This window comes from Podarcis gaigeae (assembly GCF_964106915.1).
Source record: "Podarcis gaigeae genome assembly, chromosome: 2".
NCBI classification, from domain to species: Eukaryota; Metazoa; Chordata; class Lepidosauria; order Squamata; family Lacertidae; genus Podarcis; species Podarcis gaigeae.
Window position 1 is genome coordinate 12,394,118 of NC_139679.1, and position 23,060 is coordinate 12,417,177.

The 23,060-nt window shown below is 42.7% G+C and overlaps 1 protein-coding gene and 1 long non-coding RNA gene across 6 annotated transcripts in view; both read left to right on the plus strand.

Moving 5' to 3' along the window:
- RACGAP1 (Rac GTPase activating protein 1) overlaps positions 1-23,060 on the plus strand; it is a 74,406-nt gene that overhangs the window by 35,111 nt on the left and 16,235 nt on the right. For 3 of the 5 annotated variants that reach the window (XM_083728883.1, XM_083728887.1, XM_083728884.1), the window contains exons 2-3: positions 18,919-19,018; positions 20,144-20,346. In XM_083728883.1, the coding sequence (XP_083585009.1) occupies positions 18,919-19,018; positions 20,144-20,346 (303 nt within the window). Of the gene's footprint in view, positions 1-7,706; positions 7,800-8,782; positions 8,989-18,918; positions 19,019-20,143; positions 20,347-23,060 lie in introns of those variants that run through there. The other 2 variants (XM_083728885.1, XM_083728886.1) reach the window with 2 other exon arrangements.
- Positions 21,138-21,630, plus strand: LOC310840019. Its single transcript, XR_014561764.1, has 2 exons — positions 21,138-21,192; positions 21,445-21,630. It is a non-coding gene; the product is annotated as an uncharacterized lncRNA (long non-coding RNA).

Below are 23,060 nucleotides of genomic sequence, written 5' to 3' on the forward strand. Positions count from 1 at the left end.
GCATGAATTAAAGTTTTTGCTGACAGTGGAGGGCCGGATTTTTGCAAAATTGTCTTTGGAGAAATGACCTTGATAGAAAGAATAGCAGAGGGCAGAGAACAAAATTTCTGATGGACCCCAGTGGAGTAGAGGAAAGCTGAGGAAGAACTTCCCTCTGTGAAAAGGTTGAGTGAGCAATAAGGTCAGGACAGAGTTGCAAGAACCAAGAGCATAAAGGTTATCGAGAAAGATCAACTATATAAAATGTAGCAGTGCACTCTAGGACAAAGAGAAGTACTGTAGAATCATTTTTATTTGGCAGCAGAATAATCACTGGCCATTTTGGTGAGGGCAGAAGTCAGATTGTATGTGTGTGTTAAAATAAGAGTAGGAAGGCTGAGTCAGCAGGAATAAGTGGTGCACTTTCAGGAGTTCTGAGGAAAGCACAGAAGAGAAACCAGGCACTGGTTGGGGATGGCAACATGGGTCAAGGGATTCTTTACCACAAGATGTACTAATGGCTGCCAGGTTGGATGACTTTAAAAGACGATTAGATAAATTCATGAAGCATAAGGCTGTCTGTCAGTGGCTACTAGCTACACTGGCAATGTTCTTCCTCCACTAATAGAGATATTATGGCTTGGAATACCAATTTCTAGCTGGTCCTTTGGCCTGATCCAGCTGAGCTCTCTTTTTTGTTGTGTTACGGCAAAAATCTGGGTGCGAGGCTGCTCTGCCACCCAGCTCATCGGACTAAGTCCGTGGGTCCCTGCGGAGGAAAATGAGCTCAGCCGGAGACAGGAGCAAACTGCAGAAGATCCAAGTTTATTGCGCAACAGGTTCAAGGCGAGATTGAACAGTGAGAAAGGGGTGACATGAGTTTTTGAAACTCCCTCCATGTCCCAGAATACAGTGCAAAACACGTCATGAATACATTAAAGAGAGGTTTGGTTACACAGATTACATCATGAATATATTAAAGGGAGGTTGGGTTACACAGATTAACATATGGAGGAGGGAGGGGGGAATATGCAGAGCTACACCGGATTAACATAAGGAGGAGGGAGGGGGGAATATGCAGAGCTGGAGATATGCACAGATAAACACTTCCTGGGGATGAGAAAACAATAGTCCCAAATATGCATAGTCTGCCACCTGACATTGTCTGGAGGAAAGGCTGATCAGAGCAATTTGAAAGGATTAGGGTCTTGACACCTTGCTTGAGGGATTATGCTGGACAGGGGAGGTGTGATGGAGTCCTAGAGTAATTGAGCAAACTGGCACGCTGATTTTCTATGAATTTTATAGATTTTAGTCCCTTTTGACATTGACAATTGGAATAAATGGATATATTGTAGCGAAGAAGAAGGTAAAGAAGACATGCGCCCCCCCCCTTTCCGTATCAGTCCCCCATTCGGAGATAGATTTGCATTAAAGTTCTGTAAGAACTTGCAAATCTTTTCTCCGCACCCTAAATCTCGGTGAAGGTAGGGGTGCCGTGTGAGTGGGAATAGGCCCTAATGGAAAAGGAGGTGGGTTGAGCAGGGCAACAAAGGAGGGAGCAACACGGACCAATACAATGTATGTTTATGTTATATAGATATGCACTAAATAATAACTTTGTATCTATCGTACTAGATGTGTGGGTTTGTGCAAACCTGAAGGGGACTTGCAAGCCATGCCTCTTAAGGTCATTTGCAAGTATAGTAGTGCAGATAGCTGGATATAGGATATCGCATAAAGGAACACCTGTTGTATTTTGTTCAGTAGTGGTCTATGCTTTACGTTTAGCAGGAAGGTCCACTATTGACTGGAAAAAAATGCAGTTTGCTTTGCCCCCCGCCATTTTGTGTTCTCAGGTGTCAAGGTAGCTCTTCTGTGGTCTCACGTGTCACAGTAGTGGCAATCCCTGGTGAATCCACTTAGGGCTTTCATATTAGCCATGTTGCCTGGCACCCATCACAGCTGGCAGGTTTGGACACGTCCTGAGGGAAATGTCTTTACCTTGGCCTTTCTATGGGGTTTTATTTTAGAGGCTCTGGTCTTGCAGTCATGGGAAGTTGCTCACTTGCACTTAAAGGACCAAAAGCTAATTGCAGCCTGGATACACATGCCCAATTCACACTGGGTCCAATTTGAATTTATCTTGCCCCATGGTTCTTAACTCTTCAAACCAATCTGTTAAAAGAAAACCATTCTTAAAAGGGGCACTTGTCCAAATAAGTCAATTTAACTCTATAAGGGATCATTCCTGCTAAATCAAGGCATATACACCTTCCTGAAGCTTCTCCTTGGTAAAGCGAGTTTTAACACATTTTAAAATGGGTAGGGAAGGTTGGCAGTGTGCCAGGTGGGACAGCGAAATGTGGTTATCTAAACATTGAACTACACAATAGCCTGATCCATTAGAAAGCATAAAATGTATGAAAATCCTCCATTGGGGTATAAGGAATAAGGCAGTATACATTAAACATAAGACAATTACACACACACACACAAAAATTCCTCCCTTTGTGGAAATAACACTGTCAAACACATTTCAACATTCCTACATAATAACACATAATACACAACAAACTAATTAAATATCAGTTGAATATAAAGTCAAAATTGTCCTTGCAATTCAACTCCTCCCCTCTTTGTCAGCCCCACTTCCCCTTTGAAAGAAATTGCTGTGGCCACTTTGAAAACTTTGGTATCTGTTGTTGTTGCAGGTAATAAGTCTCGTGGTAGCGAAGCTTTTCATTGGATCTGTAGTAACACACTTGTAGAAGTGATATCCTGTAAGGACAGGGTGGACTTAAAAGACACAGTTAAAATAATAATAAAACACACACACAAACACACACACACAATGACCTATGAGGAACCAAAATAAATAAATGCTAAGACACAGAATTTTAAGAAATCTGAAGTAACAATGAAAATAAAAGAGTGTTTCTTGATGTGACAACATCGGCTAGAGTGTTAATAGCAAAATACTGGAAAATGACTTAATGGCAATGTAACTTTGTGCAAGTACCTTGAACAGCCAAATGACAGAATTAATAAGAAATGCTCAGGCAAAAGGTAAACAAATACCATTCCACAAACAATGTTTGGTTATGCTTCGATTAATTTCATAGACATCATGGAAAAATGGATTAAATAAATGGAAACAGATTATTTATAACTTTAAAAGTGTCAAAGACACAAAGGGATGGAAGTCACTAATACAGCAGGGATTTCACAGAACAGAAAGAAAGTTGTTGTGGGAGGAAAAAGGGACAAACACTTTGTTATCGGGGTTCACATATCCTGTTAAAAGGGAAAATTATTTCATGTGAGAAGCCTGTCAGGAAATGCTGTTCCTAAAATGCACACAAACAAAGTCTGTGACTTAAATCCCATTGAGGGGTGGAATGCTTTGATATTTACCTGTGAAAAGAATTTGACATGTTAAGATTTCAAACTTGAGACACATTAAGGGTGATTTCTCTCAATGGTTCCAAGTTTTACATAAACCTCCTCTCCCCCCCCTACAGTTCCCCCTCCTTCCTCTCTCTTCTTTTCCTGTCTTTTTTTTTTTTTTTTAGCTGATCTAGTCTCTGTGCATGTGTGGAGTTCATGTCTCAGCAAATCTTTTATACTATTGAAATGTTGCATCTTTTGGCAAAATTAGAATTTGAATAAGGGAAGGGTAAGGAGTAGATTTTAAAAGAGGGTTAGATTTAAAACAAAAAAGGGAAACTCAGCAATTGAAGTATTCACCAACAAAAGCTAGCAATTTCAGCCCAAGCAAAGCGACTGCTTCCTTTATGTACAGGAAAGGGCTAATATCCCTCTGGCCATTCGTGGAACAATGCCGCGCCCTCATATATGGGAAAAAATGGTCAGAGTCAATTCATAGGATTTTTTTTTTTTTTTTTTTTAACATTCTAAGTTATTTCGGCCTTACCATTTGCAGACAAAATTTTCCTGCCCCTTTATTTACAGGATTGGTCAAGGCCCATATGTATTTGTATGTGTTGAAACTTTGAATTGACTTTGAAGTCTGATTTTAAATAGTAGACAAAATGATAAACACTGTAATCACTGAAATGCTTGATATTACCAGTTGTGCTTCAAAACATCACAGCTTCACCTCTCACCTTTTAAAACTAAAGAGCAAAGCTAGGCTGAATTTCAACTCCATCACCACACCAGAATTTAAGAATTACCCTGCAATGCTTGCGGACACATGTCCTTCCACACAGCCACAAATTGGGAGAGTCGAAAGGGACCCTGGGGTCATCTAGTCCAACCCTCCAAAATAAAGGGTTCACCGCAAGATTTGTACTACACACACATACTTATGTACACAGGCACTACTGGGGAAGAGAGCACAATCAATGCTCCTATCATGTACTAGGGAAGAGGAAAATAAAAATTCCCAACTTTATACAGAACCCTTTAGCAGATCTTGAGATTAGTTTGAGTTTACTTCCTTAGACGTGCAAGTTCCTTAGAGTGCAAGTTCCTAGACAAATGATCTTTAAAGAAAGATTGAAGTGAACATTTTCTTAAGATAGGGAGAGGATCTCTTATAAAGCATAGTTAAAACAGCCATAGATTTGATTTAAAGGGAATACAAAAGTGACAATTTTTCCTGAATTTGCAGAGGAATAGTAAGCCTAATCTGAATTTGCAGAGGAATAGTAAACCTAATCTATGCCCCCCCCCCCCTTTTGCAGTTTCCTTTAAAGGAAGCTTACTCGGAAGTAAATTTACCTGGCACAGAAGAAGAGGAAAGAAAAAAAACCCTGAAAGAGACAGAATGAAACGGGGGGGGGGGGGGCATTTTCTAAGAAAAGAGGCCTGATATCAGGAGCCTTACAATAACTCTTCTGTCCAACCAAATCAAAGTTAAAACTGGACTCAGATATTTTCTTAGAAGGAAGACCATACTTTCATAGGCATGTGCTTCATGAAATAAATACACTGCATTTTAGCTTGAGAGAGCAGTTGTGCTCACCTACGCTTTTGCAGCAGAAACATCTAATTCACATTAGAAACATTCACATTCCAAAATAGACTGTAGACTCACGATCTGAAAAGTTGCGGCAAAGCAAGAGGTGGGGTAAACATTTGCACCATTCATTCTCATTTTGTCTTATTTAGGACTGATAAGGTCCAGCATAGCTTCCTTAAATTTAAAATTTTGAAGCAAGCTTGCAGTTTAAACTATGCGCGCTTAAGAAAGGCAGTCTGTCAGAGACAGAAGGAACAGACAACACACATAACAGACAACATGTAAACACACATATTCTCATATATGTATTAACACACAACACACATAACAGACAACATGTAAACATATATACTCTCATCCTTTAGTTGGTTATTGCAAGGAGTTGGGCTGCTTCCTTTAGCTTCTTTAGCTTCATTAAGTGAAATTAGTAGGAAGGTCCCACATGGTTTTAAGAGCCTCCTTGCCTCTTCAAACACCACCAGTTAACCAGCCGGCCAACGCAATTCGGGCTTGGCGGAGGCGGTGCTGGTGGGCCAGATTTCAGAACAGAGGTTCTCTAATTTTGCTTCAATAATAATTTGTGGCCAGGAATCGTCTTCCAATACGTGATGACAAATTGGAGAGGAGAGTCAGGGTCCTTCTGAGACTGAGATGGCTTTCTAGAAGCCTTCTTCCCAGAGTGAGCCCGCTCGCGTTTGGAAGCCTGGGTACCCATTTTATGTTTTACGCGTGTCTAGACAGAAAGAGGGAAGAGAAAGGGCGATAAGGATTGGTATATCTAGGAGATTGATATACTTAATACGGGATTTATAGTAAAGAGGGGTCTTTAGTCGCTTGGCAACTTCCTTAGAGGGTTTTTAAAGAGCTCTAGCTATCCGGTATTCCTTCCTATTTCCTTAGTCAATAACCTGGGGTCCTTTTCCACTCTGCCGATCCCGCCCAATTCCTCATGGGCTATCCCTCCTGGCAACCTCCTACCTATCGTCAATCTCAGGAAAAGGGGCCCTACTGAACGCCCGCGCCGTGCGGTGCCAGATCGGGTGATCCCTGGATAGAGTTTCGAACCGAAAATCCCCCTTGCTTTTGGAAGCGGGCTCACGCACGATACACGTGTTACGTGGCACCGACCAGTGCGGCTGGGATTGGATAGAAAGCAAGACCACTTCCTGCCCCCTAGCAAGGACGCTCGGGAAGTTTGGAAAAAGAACTCCAACCCCTTGCTTTCAACTGGGATACCCGTTGCGGAGAGTCGGCTATCTTTCAAGTCGGGTCTCTCCGTCTTACTTTCGGGCTCCCAATTGGTGCGGCTGGCTGGAGAAATATAGAGAAAGAGATAGAGCTCAGAACCCCCCTTTTGGGTCGAGCAGCAGTCCACGGTCTCTCTCACCAATTGGACCAAGAGACAGGCGAGAAGGAGCGATAGAGAGGAGGGCAGAGAATTCAGTTGCCAGGAGATTTCCACCCCTTTCCCACCAGTGCACTGGGTTTTTCCTTTCTCTTATACTCACGCGTCTTCTATGATGATCCCAGGATGAATAAGCCGGCTGGATCCCTCTTTGCTCCCCGGCTGAACTCCTGGGGCTTTTGATTACCGCCCGGAAGATGGCCGGGGGTCCAAAGGATCTTCCCAGGCAAAATGGCCTGGTGCCGGCTGAAGATTTCGGGGCCCCCGGTCAGCAACGCGGGAGAACCGCATGCCCCACGTTGGGCAGCCAACTGTTACGGCAAAAATCTGGGTGCGAGGCTGCTCTGCCACCCAGCTCATCGGACTAAGTCCGTGGGTCCCTGCGGAGGAAAATGAGCTCAGCCGGAGACAGGAGCAAACTGCAGAAGATCCAAGTTTATTGCGCAACAGGTTCAAGGCGAGATTGAACAGTGAGAAAGGGGTGACATGAGTTTTTGAAACTCCCTCCATGTCCCAGAATACAGTGCAAAACACGTCATGAATACATTAAAGAGAGGTTTGGTTACACAGATTACATCATGAATATATTAAAGGGAGGTTGGGTTACACAGATTAACATATGGAGGAGGGAGGGGGGAATATGCAGAGCTACACCGGATTAACATAAGGAGGAGGGAGGGGGGAATATGCAGAGCTGGAGATATGCACAGATAAACACTTCCTGGGGATGAGAAAACAATAGTCCCAAATATGCATAGTCTGCCACCTGACATTGTCTGGAGGAAAGGCTGATCAGAGCAATTTGAAAGGATTAGGGTCTTGACACCTTGCTTGAGGGATTATGCTGGACAGGGGAGGTGTGATGGAGTCCTAGAGTAATTGAGCAAACTGGCACGCTGATTTTCTATGAATTTTATAGATTTTAGTCCCTTTTGACATTGACAATTGGAATAAATGGATATATTGTAGCGAAGAAGAAGGTAAAGAAGACATGCGCCCCCCCCCTTTCCGTATCAGTTGTTTCTTTCTTTCCCCCCAGAAAATAGTGGCATGTTTGAATGCAGTACAGAAGGAGCCAGTGGAGAATTATAAGTTGATTAGATGGTGGAGAGGAGGGATAATGACAAGGCAGTGACAACCAGAAGTTGAAATGGGATAGGATCAAGGCTAGTCAGTTTGCCAAATATGGGCTGGAATGCATCTCGTTCCTGCATGATAAGAACTTCTCCTTCCCTTCCTCTTTTTGCTAAAGTCCTTGCCCTGAGGACAGCAGTCCTGCTTGCAATTATTCCTTCAATAATCTGATAACACCTGCTTCTTTTCTGTGTCTTAGGAAATTCATTCTTTAAGGCCTTCTCATGCTGCTGTCTGAGCCTCCAGGGTGCAGGAATTGAGGAGCGCGGGTCTCATATTGCCTTCTAATAAGTGCCTCTTGTATGATTGTGAAACTTTATGACAGTGTCCACGCTTAGACTTAAGCTTAAGTATGGTTTATAGCTAGTGTTATTAGTTTGTGCACGAGCTCCCTGTTGGTGAAAGCAGCTTGAGCAATTTCTCCCCAGTCCAGGAGCAGCAAACTATGAAGTATTGGCTTAACGTTTGCATCCAAACTAGCACTTGTGGCTGTTTTTCCCACACGTATCACATTTGGGAACTTAGGTGTGTTCTTTGGTTCCTGATCATGGTCAATTAAGCTGATTTGCTTATGTTGCATCTGAAACTGGCTATTGTAATGTTACTGTTACGTTGCTGTTTATATGCCACCTTTCAGCCAAAAGATACCTACAAAGACAATAATGCAAATACAAACAATAAAATAGTACAAATTCAAAACATTTCAACAGTGTTAAAAACACATCCATGTTCCTGCCCAAAAGGCAAATAACATTCCTTACAAACATGTTAAGAGCAGGCAAAAATACTTAAGCAGCATCTTTGCTTTATGGGAGTTCCGGGTGGGGTGGGGCAAGGCACTGTGTCCCCTGTAGTAATGCCTGCCATACAGCATCTCTTTGCTATATGGGTATCTATATTTCTGTCTGGAATAGATCTTATTGATACTCAACTGACAACATTTGGCTACTGGCTAATGAATTAAAATAATTTATAGGCAGTTTTGTATTAAAAAAACTGATGTGGTTTACCAACTAAAATTCCGTTATTGTTATTATTAAATTGAACCACTCTTCAGCAGCGGGTCCTAGGGTGGTTTACAACCTAAAATTCAGAATACTCTCCTTCGCAATACTCTACAGTGTTCCCCCTCCCACCTGTCTCCACCCCTACCCCACCAATGGTCTTTCAGGATTCCATGGCCACTGAGCATGCTTAGCTTCCACTGGGTTATCTTAGTGCCCCCCCTCCCCGGTTTAGGGGGTGTTAAGAGATTTTCTCCCTTATTTCTGCAGAGCTCAGATTGTTGTCTGTTTATGGCCAAATTCTAATTTAAACTCATTGGTCTATGTGACCTCACTGAGCTGTAGAATTTCTGAATCTGGGCATTCCTGAAGATGCCTGTGACTTGGAAAAGGTTGAAATGGAGTCAGCCACTCAACATATGGGAATTGCCTATAACTAATCCTGTACAAGACTGAGCAGCTAGCTTTGACCCACAGTAAGAAGAACACCTATGATTTGCTGCTTTTTCTTGTGCCTTATCTGTGACCTTTCTGAAAACATGGCATTTACAAAGCTTTCATGGATTTGCAGAAGAAAGATGTTCTTGGCTAACACATATGTATGGTGCCTGTCAAAAATGCCTTTCCATTCTCATTTCTCTGCAAAAGTTTTTATCCCTGGTTTTTCTAAATTTGCAGTATTTAAAATAGGTTTCTTCCTTCAATGTATTAATAATTTTAAAAAGGAAATAAGACTATAGGCCCACAGTGTTTCCCATGTGGATGAAATCCAATATAATTGGATTGAAAATGACAGTACTACTTTGCTGCTATCCAGTATGTATTTACTTAGGAGTTAGACCCATGAGTTCAGCAAATCTTACTTCTGAATAGACAGGTATATGATTGTGTTGTTGGTAATAATGGGTAATATTTTAACGTAAGTATTTGGGGCAGGGGAAAAGAATTGTTTTGTGCTTCCCCAAGCGCAAGTAGTAGCCTTTTGCAGAATATTCAGACATGGCACTTTCTGCAGTATCTACTTGTATTAAAATATACAAGTAGATACTGGCAAGTTTTGATTGTTAAAGCAGCTTGCATTTACCCCAAGGCAACAGCTATGGCTCCTTGTCAGCAGGGCTTATTGCAAGAATTTTGTTCACATTCCTGCTATTTCCACACCAGTCCTCATCCAAGCTAGTAGCCATCAAATACCACAAATGCTCATTTGAGCAAACCTCTTGTAGTCATCAGTGCCCATTTAAATGAATATCTTTAGCTATTGCCTTTACTCTGGGCTTTCATACAACTAATTTCTCACTTGACACAATAATCACATTTTTGTTCCTGTTTGCATGGTGTAATACTGAAAGCTTCAGCCAGTTGTACAAATGCATTTCTCTCATTGGTCCAGATTTATAGCTGGGAGAGAGAAGGTCATATCTGGATTTTCTTGGTCTGGCGTTTTGAGTAGTTCTTTATCAGCATTACATCCACCATAGTCAGACTTACAATGATATAAGGAGTGCAGGGTTACTTCAGCCTGCAGATTTGGAGAGCCATTAATGGTGGTAATTTTGTCTGGAGTGGCAGAAATGGAAGAGGGAAAGGAATAAGGTGATAAAAAGACAACAGGCAATTTCTTCCAGGGGAAAAAATGTGACATGGGCATAGAGATTGCCAGCCTTTTTGGCCCATGATCACATACTCATGCTAGTTGTTTCTTTTTGCCCCTCTCCTGGATCAATCTCCCCTTCTGTCTTGGAAAGACCAAATAAAGGGAGTGAGGCAGAAAGCACCCATCCAAGGGATCTGGGTAAAAGTCAGTTTTCAGCAGAATTAGAATAAATATGCTTGAATTTGCATCATGTGAAGTGTAGTTTGTTAAGGGTGCTCAGAATTGTAGCTCTGAGAGGGGTAAACTAGGAGACAAGTGGCTTCTGGGACTTGAGTTGTGGGTGCCAAAAGAGAAGGTCTACTTGCCACTGCGGGGGGGGAGGGGTTGGCAACACTTTTTATTTATTATTTTGAAAAGCATGAACTAATATGCAATTCACATGACACATTGTTAACAGAAATTGTTAATACATGTTTAATTTGGTGTTTATAATAAAAATATTGGTACCAAACTTGATTTTTCAAAACACTGTACTCCAGAGCTTTCTAAACATTTCATGTTGGTGACACTTTAGACATGCAACACTTTGTGACACAGTGATTCAGTTTTACTAGCAAACTGGAGGCTAAACTAACCCCTTTCCAGCCCCTTGGGGAGCATTTGTGCGACACGCCGACACATTAACGTATTGCGACACACAGTTTGGAAAGCTCTGCTCTACTCTTTATTGCTAAACTCCTTAACGTATTGTCCTTCCTTAACATATACTTCAAGGCTTCTAAGCACATACATTTCTGTAATCCTTGAGTGTCAACCAGGTGCAGAAAATGGCACCCAGACCTCTTGAGGTGCTTGCAAATGGAGAATCTTTAGGCACAAAATGCGCCTAGAGCCCTGCTAATTTTGAACCCTGGGATGTGCCCTCTCTGCTCTCTGATTCCTGTGACATCCCCCTTTCTTCAATCTACCTGGTCATTCCATGTTCATCCTTCCAGTCTTCCAAATCACACCCCTTTCTCTTCTTCCTTCTTAGTCACTCAGTTTTCTGTTCAGCTACTTAGCTGCTAAGCTGAGTATCAAAAGCACAAAGAGCTGAAACGAAATGAGAAGGAACGTTGCTTCTCCAACTTGCATCAATTCTATGTATTTTTCAAGGGTTGGGGTGTGGGGAAGATAGCCACCCTTCCACCTCTTGCTGAACTGTGCAGCAAGCAAGGTTGGAATTACTTGGGTTTTGCCCTCAAGGTGACCCCAGAATTAAGTTCTCGAGACACCTTAAAACCCCCATCTAATCCTTGGGCAGATCTTACAATTTATTTCCTAATGGTGAGGTATATAGAAGGGTAATGTATAGGCATCAACTGTAAGTCGGAGAGTTTTTCTTATTGCATAGCACTAGCTATGTGGTATGTGATTAGAGACTTGGAAGCATTCATCTATAATGGAAAAAAATAATTGTGGCATTTTGTTTGAGTGGGGCAGAGAGGCAACATTCTTTCAAAAACCTGTTCTTCCTGCAGAGATGAAAACAGGGCTGGTCCTACTTTCCTTTTTGTGCTTTCCATAATTTATATTTCAGCTGCTGGCATAAATTGCTAAGATACCAATATTTAGACTCTTGATAAAATAGTTGGCATTCCTGTATGCAGCCTACTAGAGAGGCTAGCCTTTTCTGATGGTTCAAGAGGCTGAAGTGGAATCTGTTACATGTGATTTTGAATAACAGACTTAAACTTTTCCCCATTGTAACAGTTGAAAGGTTCTTGGGCCTGGTTCATATGTGCTAACATACTCCATGTGGGGTGGCTGCAGCTACATTGAGAAATAAGTGATACATGAACCAGTACAGTTATACCTCGGGTTAAAGTTGCTTCACGTTGAACGTTTTGAGGTTGCGCTCCGCGGCGACCCAAAAGTAATGGAATGCATTACTTATGGATTTCGCTGCAGACACTCAAAATGATGTCATGCGCATGCGCAGAAGCGGCAAATCGTGAGAGGCACTGACGCGAGTTGCGTTCTGCTCAGAATAATAATAATAATAATAATTTATTATTTGTACCCCGCCCATCTGGCTGGGTTTCCCCAGCCACTCTGGGCGGCTTCCATAGAAACCAGAAAACACTAAAATATCATACATTAAAAACTTCCCTGAACATGGCTGCCTTCAGATGTCTTCTAAATGTCAAGTAGTTGTTTATCGTTTTGACATCTGATGGGAGGGCGTTCCACAGGGCGGGCGCCACTACCGAAAAGGCCCTCTGCCTGGTTCCCTGTAGCTTTGCTTCTCGCAATGAGGGAACCGCCAGAAGGCCCTCGGCACTGGACCTCAGCGTCCGGGCAGAACGATGGGGGTGGAGACGCTCCTTCAGGTATACTGGGCCGAGGCCGTTTAGGGCTTTAAAGGTCAACACCAACACTTTGAATTGTGCTCGGAAACGTACTGGGAGCCAATGTAGGTCTTTCAAGACCGGTGTTATATGGTCTCGGCGGCCGCCCCCAGTCACCAGTCTAGCTGCCGCATTCTGGATTAGCTGTAGTTTCCGAGTCACCTTCAAAGGTAGCCCCACGTAGAGCGCATTGCAGTAGTCCAAGCGGGAGATAACTAGAGCCTGCACCACTCTGGCGAGACAGTCCGCGGGCAGGTAGGGTCTCAGCCTGCGTACCAGGTGGAGTTGGTAGACAGCTGCCCTGGATACAGAATTGACCTGCGCCTCCATGGACAGCTGTGAGTCCAAAATGACTCCCAGGCTGTGCACCTGGTCCAGTTACCAGGGAGTCCTCCACACCAGCCCGCCTCCTGTCCCCCAAAAACAGTACTTCTGTCTTGTCAGGATTCAGCTTCAATCCATTAGCCGCCATCCATCCTCCAACCGCCTCCAGGCACTCACACAGGACCTTCACCGCCTTCACTGGTTCTGATTTGAAAGAGAGGTAGAGCTGGGTATCATCTGCATATTGATGGACACCCAGTCCAAACCCCCTGATGATTTCTCCCAGCGGCTTCATATAGATGTTAAAAAGCATGGGGGAGAGGACGGAACCCTGAGGTACCCCACAAGTGAGGGCCCAAGGGTCTGAACACTCATCCCCCACCACCACTTTCTGAACACGGCCCAGGAGGAAGGAGCGAAACCACTGTATAACAGTGCCCCCAGCTCCCAACCCCTCTAGACAGTCCAGAAGGATGTTATGGTCGATTGTATCAAAGGCCGCTGAGAGATCCAGCAGAACTAGGAAACAACTCTCACCTTTGTCCCTAGCTCGTCGGAGATCATCAACCAGTGCGACCAAGGCAGTTTCAGTCCCATGATGAGGCCTGAACCCCGATTGGAGGGGATCCAAATGGTCCGCATCCTCCAGGCGTGCCTGGAGTTGTTCAGCAACCACACGCTCAATCACCTTGCCCAAGAATGGAAGATTTGAGACTGGGCGATAGTTGTCCATACTGGCCGGGTCTAAAGATGGTTTTTTAAGAAGCGGTTTAATGACCGCCTCTTTCAGCAGATCTGGGAATGTTCCCTCACAGAGGGAAGCATTCACCACCCCGCAGAGCCCATCGCCCAGCCCTTCCCGGCTTGCTTTTATTAGCCAGGATGGGCAAGGATCAAGGAGACAGGTGGTTTGTTTCATGCGTCCAAGCAGCCTGTCCACATCCTCGGGGGTAACGGATTGAAACTGATTCCATGCAACTTGACCAGACAGGGCTCTAGCACTCTCCCGCCCCAGCCCTGCTCCCACGGTGGTGTCTAGCTCCTTCCGAATATGAGTGATTTTATCTGCAAAAAACTTTGCAAAATCGTTGCAGGAGATCTTGGGGTCTTTACAAGGCCCCGGTGTTTAAGGTGGTTCCGTTAAATTGCGGACCACCTGAAAGAGTCTCCTCCTACTATTTTCTGCAGATGCAATAGAGGCGGTGAAGAAAGTCTTATTCGCCGTCGCTATCGCCACTTGGTAGGCTCGACGTTGAGCTCTAACCTGTGTCCGGTCAGATTCGGAGTGAGTTTTCTGCCACCGACGCTCTAGCCGTCTCAGCGATTGTTTCATCGCCCTCAGCTCCGGCTGTCCGGGCTCCATGCAATCGGAGAGGGCGCTTCGGAGCCAGACAGTCAAGAGGGTGCTTCGGAGCCAGACAGTCAATAGAATGCAAACGGGACTCCGGAACGGATCCTGTTCGCATCCAGAGGTACCACTGTACCTGTAGTATTATGTTGTTGCACATCACCCCAGTCTCCACGCAGTAAAAGATTCTAGCTGCTAGTGCTAAATATCCCAAGTTTGTAGCTTGAAGTTTTACTTTTATTAAGTTGAAACAGAAGCTCTTTGATTAGGTGTGGCCGTTGATTCTGACCATCATGCAGAGAAGTTAACATAACATGTTAAGTAGTAGAGTAGTCTAAAATTGGCTTGTTTCAACAAACCCTAGTTAAGATTAAGTACAGATTGTCTAGGTTTGGGTGATGCAGCAAGTTGTGGTTAATAAATAATGGAAGCGAAAGCTTTGGCATTTCTTGTGGCTCTGTCAGAGAGAGAGCATGTAAACCCAGAGGGATACTAGGCTCGTTTTTATAACAGTAAACTGCGATGTGACATTATGTCCAGGGTGGATTTGATTTAAATCAAATCAATTTAAATCAGTAGTCAGTAAGACTTGATTTAAATCCCTTTTTTACAGAAAGGTTCAACCGTGCTGGCATCCTCTTAATATTGACAACCGGAGGAAGGTTTCATTTTTGGAATAATAAATTTTTACAGTTATATCAAAAATTACTGATTTGGTTATACTATTTGAAATACATAGGCAGATAATTATGAAATTATAGTGAGGTTTAATAAGTTAACTGTTTATATTTGCACAACTTTTCTGCTATACTTTATTGGAAGGAGAAAAATAACCATTTTCTTAATAAAAAATTAAACAATTTATTTCACTAAAACAATAACATAGCCTATGGATCCAGGTTTGTTAACTAATGTGGTTAAACGATTTTTTAAATAAAAAAAAACCATAGACTGAGTTTTAGCACACATAAAAACTTAAAACAAATCCTTATTTCCTGATGAATAGTCTTTGGCTAGAATGTAACTTTAATAGAAAATTATCTTTAGAAAGATTTTTCCTCCAAAAGCATTTTATTTTAAAAATCCGATTTAATTTTTTTAAAAAATCTGATATATATATATATAATCATTGATTTTTATCCGTCCTGATTATGTCTGAATCTAGCGCAGTGACTGACCCAAGTTCAGCTAGTTAGCTTCATAGCTGAGATCTGGATCTCCTCAATTCTAGTCTAGCACCCATTGCACTGGCTTATTTATTGAACTCTGGAGCTGTCAGAAATCACAACTTTTTCTGCAGTCTACAGTATATACAGTGGTATCTCGGTTTATGAACATAATCTGTTCCAGAAGTCTTAAACCGAAACATGCTTTCCCTAATGAGGCCTCCCACCACCAGTGCCCTTCCACCGTTCGAATCCCATTCTTAGACCTGGGTAAAGTTCGCAAACCGGGACACTACTTCCAGTTTTGCGGAGTTCGTAAACCAAATCATTCTTAAACCAGACTGTTCGTAAACCGAGTTACCACTGTACTGTAAATTCAATGGTTTTCTTTTAAGCAGTGTTAGAAATTAGCCAGGTGCGTTTTGCTACTGGCATAGGTCCAATTGTGACTACGTGGAGATTTCTGAGTGCCAGGTTGGCGACCACAATTTTAAAACCTCTGTCATAGTTCATAATTACAGTGGTACCTCGAGTTACAGACGCTTCAAGTTACAGACTCCGCTAACCCAGAAATAGTACCTCGGGTTAAGAACTTTGCTTCAGGATGAGAACAGAAATTGTGTGGCGGCAGCAGGAGGCCCCATTAGCTAAAGTGGTACCTCAGGTTAAGAACAGTTTCAGGTTAGGAACAGATCTCCGGAACAAATTAAGTTCTTAACCCGAGGTACCACTGTAATACCATTTCCCCTGTGCGTGTTTCTTCTTGCATACAGGGACAAGTGAGTTGTTGTAAGAGCAAGCTACAGTCAAGCAATGTAGTTGGGATCGTAGAATTGTAGCATTGGATCTGGCCCTCAAGGGTCATCTAATCCAGTGTTTTTCAACCACTGTTCCGTGGCACACTAGTGTGCCGCGAGATGTTGCCTAGTGTGCCGTGGGAAAAATTGAAAAATTCGAAAGATTTAAAAATAAAGTATTTTATAATTTTTCATATTTCTGTTTACTTACTATTTCATAATAAAGTAATTATAAAATACTTTCTTTTTTGTTTATTTGATTCCTATTCAAGAGAATTACTTTATATATAGTCAATATATAGTCAATAAAGGCACAGAGTTAAAGTTTTTAACATTTTTTTTTAACATTTTCTAATAGTGGTGTGCCTCGTAATTTTTTTCATGAAACAAGTATGCCTTTGCCCAAAAAAGGTTGAAAAGCACTGATCTAATCTGACCCCCTGGCGAATAGATATTTTGTTGAGGCGAATGTAACCTAGATTTAAGGTGTCATCTGGCACCCAGCTTATATATCTGAGTTTTTAACTCTGCTTTTAAGAGTATTGCTTGAAGCATGTGGGGAGTGAAAGTGTGGGGGCAGGGGCATGGCCAGAAATTTCTATAGAAACCTCATTCCATTCAGCCTTTTAGAACATCTAAAATCTTACAAGCTGAACAGCTACTGTAGCATGCTTGCTCAGTCAGGATGCTTTTTGTAATTTGCACTTAAAACATTTTTCTGTGGCCTTCTTGCTGTGAAGGTGGTGTTTTGTCTGCAGCAGATGCCAGCAGTATGGTACAATGCATGTGTTGGCCTCTACTTGGTGATAATTTATTAGCCATAGTTCCCATACACATTTCCAGCAGCTACATGGATTGAAGAAGCAATTTCCGCACTGCTGAACTAGCAATTTCTCCTTTAATCACTGCTATGATGTCACAGGCTCTGCTGCTTGAAAAATGAGCTGACCATGTCATGGATTTTAAAAGCAACTTGAAACAGAAACAGTAGCTTGCAAAAATAATTTTTTAACCCCAAGCCTCTTCAGAGATCTCACCAAAATACACCTTTTATATTTGTTAAACATTGCACTAATCTTAGGCTTCACTTGAAACATTTCTAATCCTCCAGATGGTTTTGACAGAAATATCCTGATTTGTATTCCAGCCCATTGTGAATTTCGAAGCATCCAGTTTAAATTATTAATTTAAGTCAGATTTTCTATTTTGTAATTCATATATTTTCTGAACAAGCACTTTTGTTAACTAGTTGTTTAAACAGTGAAGCAGTCATTTAATACTAGCTAGGAATATACTTGGAAAAATATGGATACACAGCAAAAATGCATTTTGCATATAGACTCAGCTGCTTTCACAATTATCCCATTTCTCTTAGCAGTGGATTTCTGTTTAGCTCCCTCTGGACTCATGCCAACCAGCTATTTAAAGATTAAGACCAGGATCCTGTGGTAAAGCACATTTTCTATACTGTGTAGATTTGTAAAAGTAATATATACTTGTAGGTTTCCATAAGATTGACACACATAATTTGTTGTCATGCTTAATTTACCGTATTTTTCCATGTATAAGATGCCCCCTATTTTTGGGGACTCAAAATTAAGAAAATGGGGGGAGATTGCCCTCGTGTATAAGACTACCTCCCCTTTTAAAACATTTTTTTAGTAAAAAAACCCAACCCTAGTTTTATATACAGAAAAATATGGTAATTTCGGATATTATCTCCAATGTTAAATTAAAGGCTGTTTTTAATGTGACTCTTAGAGTTTTGTGAATTCAGTTATAAGATATTAGGTTGGGGTTCCGCTGGTGTAATGGGACTTTCATTTTATCTCTTCACCCTGCAAGCACCCCCAAATCTGCTCCAGGGGGTACCTCAACCCCCTGGAGCTGATTGTGAAATTCCTTGCATGCATGGAAGCCTGTAGTGCCAGCAGAGCTGCGGTGCTGGATATGGCCCATTGAAAGTTAAACTTCCTTAAATGTTTGTATTTGTGTTCCACTTTAAACCAGTGATACTTAATTTTTAAAAACTGTGCCCAAACCCGAGTTCTCTTCCTTCAGCTCCTTCCTCTAAACTTACATTTTCTTGATGCCTTTGACTTGGTTATTAAACAAAGAGCAATATTCAGCTAAATTGTTGAGTACACAGAATGAGGTCTGCTTGTGCAATGGAACACCCCCTCCCTAAATCTGCTGCAGAGGGTTGGGGGAATCCAAAGAGCAAGTTTGGGGGGCATTGTCGGAGGGAGGCATGTTTCTTGAGTGGACCTCACTTTGTACATGCAGACCCCATTTAGCCCAACCTTGAATTATACTATTAATTTCCAACTAACACAATCAAAGTACAGAATCTCCAACATTTCTCTGAATAAAATTGACACATCCTAAGGAAAAGCTGGACTTCCTGGGATTAAATCAGGAACTGGGGTGGCTTCTATAAATCTGGTTCTATCCCTGGAAAATAGGGACATTCAGAGGGTCTGAAAGTATTTGCATCTTTGTGCCTTCCTTATTGTCTGTTCTACAGTGTAAATACGTTGTGCTCCAGGACCTATTTTGTGCCTATAAAGTTTTGTAAAGCACTTTATTCATTGTGTTAATAAAACAGCGCTGCATGGTGTCTCACATTGAGGTTGCAGGTGAGAAGGGATGTTGATGTCTTTCAGCAAAAGACAGCATCTATAATGTGTTGATTCTTAAATTGCAGACTTAATCTTGCTGGTAAGAATTGCTATGTCTGGCAGAAGAAAAGGGAATAACAAACCAATTTCTGAATTATTTCAGTTTCTAGGCACAAAGATGGAGACCCCAATGCTGAATTTACGGAATATCTTTGACCAACTGATACGCCAAGCAGAAATCCTAAGTGAAGGCAATGAATTACGTAAGTTGTCATCTTTGTAGATGTTGTGTAAGTGCAGAAATCTATAACCTATTTGTAGGCTTTTTCCTGCCCTGTTATTCAAGGAGTCTCTTAGATGACTTGGTTGGAGTGAGATTTTTTAAATTTCTTAGAGCAGCCAGTTAATATGTTAAATTACATTGGAAGCTTGATGATTGGGATAATGCCTTGCTTCTGTAGAAAACTGATCTGCATACCAGCTAGTGGGTTTTGTAGAATGTGGTTTCTAGGCAACCAGGCAGAACATGTGGTTAAAATATTACAGTTCCAGTAGTTACCTTATTTTATCTGTTGCCTTAGGGATGTGATGTTATATTGCCATGTACTATTGCAGGTCTCAAAGAGCCCAAGGGAAGTCTAGTGCTGTGTCACAGAGCAATGACATCCGTAAATAATAGTGGTGGAGGGGGCATTGGCTGGAGGCAGGTTTGTCCAATCTTCTATAGAAGATTGTAGCTTTGCAGGATGGAACGTTTATATTCCCCTTAGGGCAGTGTTAAGCAGCTAAAGGAAATTGGCTTTTTCCTTTTAAATCAATATTTGTATAATTATCTAGCTGAATAGAGTTTCTGGCCCAGACATCTATAATACCAATCTACATCTACTGAAGCATATTACAGCAGTTACATTTAAATTTTGCTTTTGAACGTCTTTCTGGTGTGCTAATCTGTGACCATAAAATAATCTGTTCTCAAGTTAATTATAGCTGCAGTTCTATCCTTGGGTATGACAACCGTCAGCAAGTTCATATATTTATTTAAGTTGCCTTAGCCACGTGTATCTTCTAAGACACGATGTCTTCAGTTGTTCTTAACAAGTTATCTGACTGAGTAGCCCAATATAAATCTTTTTATCTTGATAAAGGGGGAAACTGGCTTGATTTGTGATTATAACTCTTGTGGCACCATAATTTGGATGTTTACTCAAAAGGAAGTCTCAGTGTGTGTAAGTTGTGAGATCCTGTGCCTACAGTCTCTCTGTTCCGAATAATACCAGCACCTCTGTATTGTAAAATAGAAATGATTAGACTTCTGTTGCAGGGATATTTGAGGAAATGCAAGAAAATAGTCCTTTATCAATGAATTCCGATGTGTATGCCCTTCACAGAGTTTATCCAGCTAGCCAAGAACTTTGAAGAGCACAGAAGAAAGTGGCAGAAAATGGATCTTGAGTTGGCCAGGTACAAAGATCTGCTGATGAAAACAGAAACTGAACGTAGTGCCCTGGATGTGAAGCTGAAACACGCCCGAAATCAAGTGGATGTGGAGATTAAGCGAAGACAGCGAGCTGAAGCCGAATGTGAAAAACTGGTGCATATAACATTTCCTCATTTAGTCTTAATGAAGTAGAGTGACAGGCTTAGAGTGCAATCCTATCCAAGTCTACTTAGAAGTAAGTCCTATGGAATTCAGTGGGGCTTCCCCCCAGGTGAGCAAGATTAGGATTGTAACCATCGAACAAAACAGAAAAGCCTTGACTGGGGGTCATCTAGTCCAGCATCCTGTTTTCAATAGTGACTAACGGATTACCTCTGAAAAAACTATCAGTACATAAAGAAGACAGCAGCCCTCCCTTTTTATGTGTTCCAAGCACAGAGTGTTCAGATACATACTTCCACTGAACATGAATTTATTTCCGGGAGAAAAGCATAGGGGTTTTCTAGACACGGTGTATAGTGCAACAAATGCCCAGTTGCTGGTCACCTCTGTGATAGCTTGTTCCAAGGAAGTGCTTCTGCTTCCAGGATATTGCAGGTTTTTTCCAGCATGCCAACACAGCTTGTGAAAATACGATTGTGTTCTCTGCTTGTCATTCAGTTTGGAGTGATGGGGTGGCTTGGGTACTACAGGTTGCTATTTGTTAGAACTCCAAATACAGTGGTGCCTCGCAAGACAAAATTAATTCGTTCCACAAGTTTTTTCTTCTTGCGAGCTTTTCGTCTTGCAAAGCATGGTTTCCCATAGGAATGCATTGAAAATCAATTAATGCGTTCCTATGGAGACCGCTTGCCAGGCTGGCGGTGCGGAGAAGGGCTTTTCTCCCCTCCGCAAGCCTTCAGGACAGGTACGGGAACAGAGGGGAAGGCGCGCAGTGGAGAAACCTCCTCCCGCCGCCAGCCTTCGGAGCAGCCTTCTGAAGGCTGGCGGCGGGAGGAGGTCTGTCCGCCCCACCGGCAGCCTTCGGACAGGTATGGGAACAGAGGGGAAGGCGCGCAGCGCTTCTCCTCTGTTCCCGGGGCTTGCGGTGGGAGGAGGGTTTTTCCTCCCCACCGCCAACATTCAGAACAGCATTCTGAATGTTGGCGGTGGGAAGGAAAACCCTCCTCCCACTGCAAGTCTTCAGGACAGCCATCCGAAGGCTGGCGGGGGGAGGAGATCTCTCCGCCCCACCGGCAGCCTTCGGAGGAGGTCCGAGGACAGTGGGGAAGACGCGCTGCGCTTCCCCGCTGTCCCGGAGATTTCCCTATGGGCTTTCGTCTTGCGAAGGAAGCCCATGGGGAAATTCGTTTTGCGAAGCGCCTCCAAAACGGAAAACCCTTTCGTCTAGCGGGTTTTCCGTCTTGCGAGTCGTTCGTCTTGCGGGCACCACTGTATTACAGATGACAAATGATGCAACTTCCCATTGTATATGCCATATTGTGATCCAGTGCTCAGCCTGTAAAGAGTGGACTACTATGGCAGCTGAAATGTGACTAATTTCAAGAAAACAAGCCACTTGTCAGCTTCACTATGGTCAAGTGAGCCTACGTAGGTGGTACTGAAACTTGAGTGTCACTTGTGGATGGGCTCTCATCCATACGGTCTTTGGATTGGGGCTTGTAAAACTAGACAGCAACAGCAAACATATGATAGGGCAGACAGGCAAGTCATTGCTTAGATGTGGTCACTTGCAACTCCCTGTCGCTCCATGTTTTCAGTCCTCTGTGCACTTGGCTAAACACTGTCTTGTATTATGCAAAATTTAGCCAAGCCTGCACATGGCTCAGGTAGGAAGGAAGAAGCCAATTCCCCATGAATTCTAGTACTTGAGCTACCTAAGTACTTGAGCATTTTAGGTACTCCGGGGCTCAGAGGGCACGAGCTCTTGAAGTTTGGGAAGAGGGAACAAGCCACTGGTTCCTCACTTATCTTTACTGTCTTGTGTGGAGGACATCTACAGAGTGGGAAGTGAGAAAGAGTTTGCCCCAGCCTAGAGTAGCTGGATTTGCCTGCTTGGTTTACTGCTGGAGAATGCATGCACTGTGACAGAGGCATCAACCAATACTACAACTCTAGAAAGGGGGAAGAGAGGGCCCTGTTCTTAGCTGCCTTATTGTTGTCCTTCATTTACACAGGGCTGCATTATAAAGGCTACATGCAAATCTCTTTATCAGCCTTCTAACCCAAGTCAGCAGTTTTTTAACCTTCTGTTAAATCCATCATGGTGAGTTTAGGACTGTCTCGCAAGAGTGGTGCATGCTCTGGTTATCTCCCATTTGAACTACTGCTCTACATGGGGCTACCTTTGAAGGTGACCCGGAAACTACAAATCCATAATGTGGCAGCTAGACTGGTGACTGGGAGTGGCCGCCAAGATCACATAACACAGTCTTGAAAGACATACATTGGCTCCCAGTATGTTTCCGAGCACAATTCAAAGTGTTATTGCTGACTTTTGAAGCCCTAAACGGCCTTGGCCCAGTATACCTGAAGGAGCGTCTCCACCCCCATCGTTCTGCCAGGACACTGAGGTCCAGTGCCGAGGGCCTTCTGGCGGTTCCCTCACTGTGAGAAGCCAAGTTACAAGGAACCAGGCAGAGGGCCTTCTCAGTAGTGGCACCTGCCCTGTGGAACACCCACCAGATGTCAAAGAGAAAAACAACTATCAGACTTTTAGAAGACATGTAAAGGCAGCCCTGTTTGGGAAGTTTTTAATGACTGATATTTTTAATATTTTGTTGGAAGCCGCCCAGAGTGGCTTGGGAAACCACTGGGGAAATTGTTGTTGTTGTTGTTGTTGTTATTACCCTGCCCATTTGGCTAGG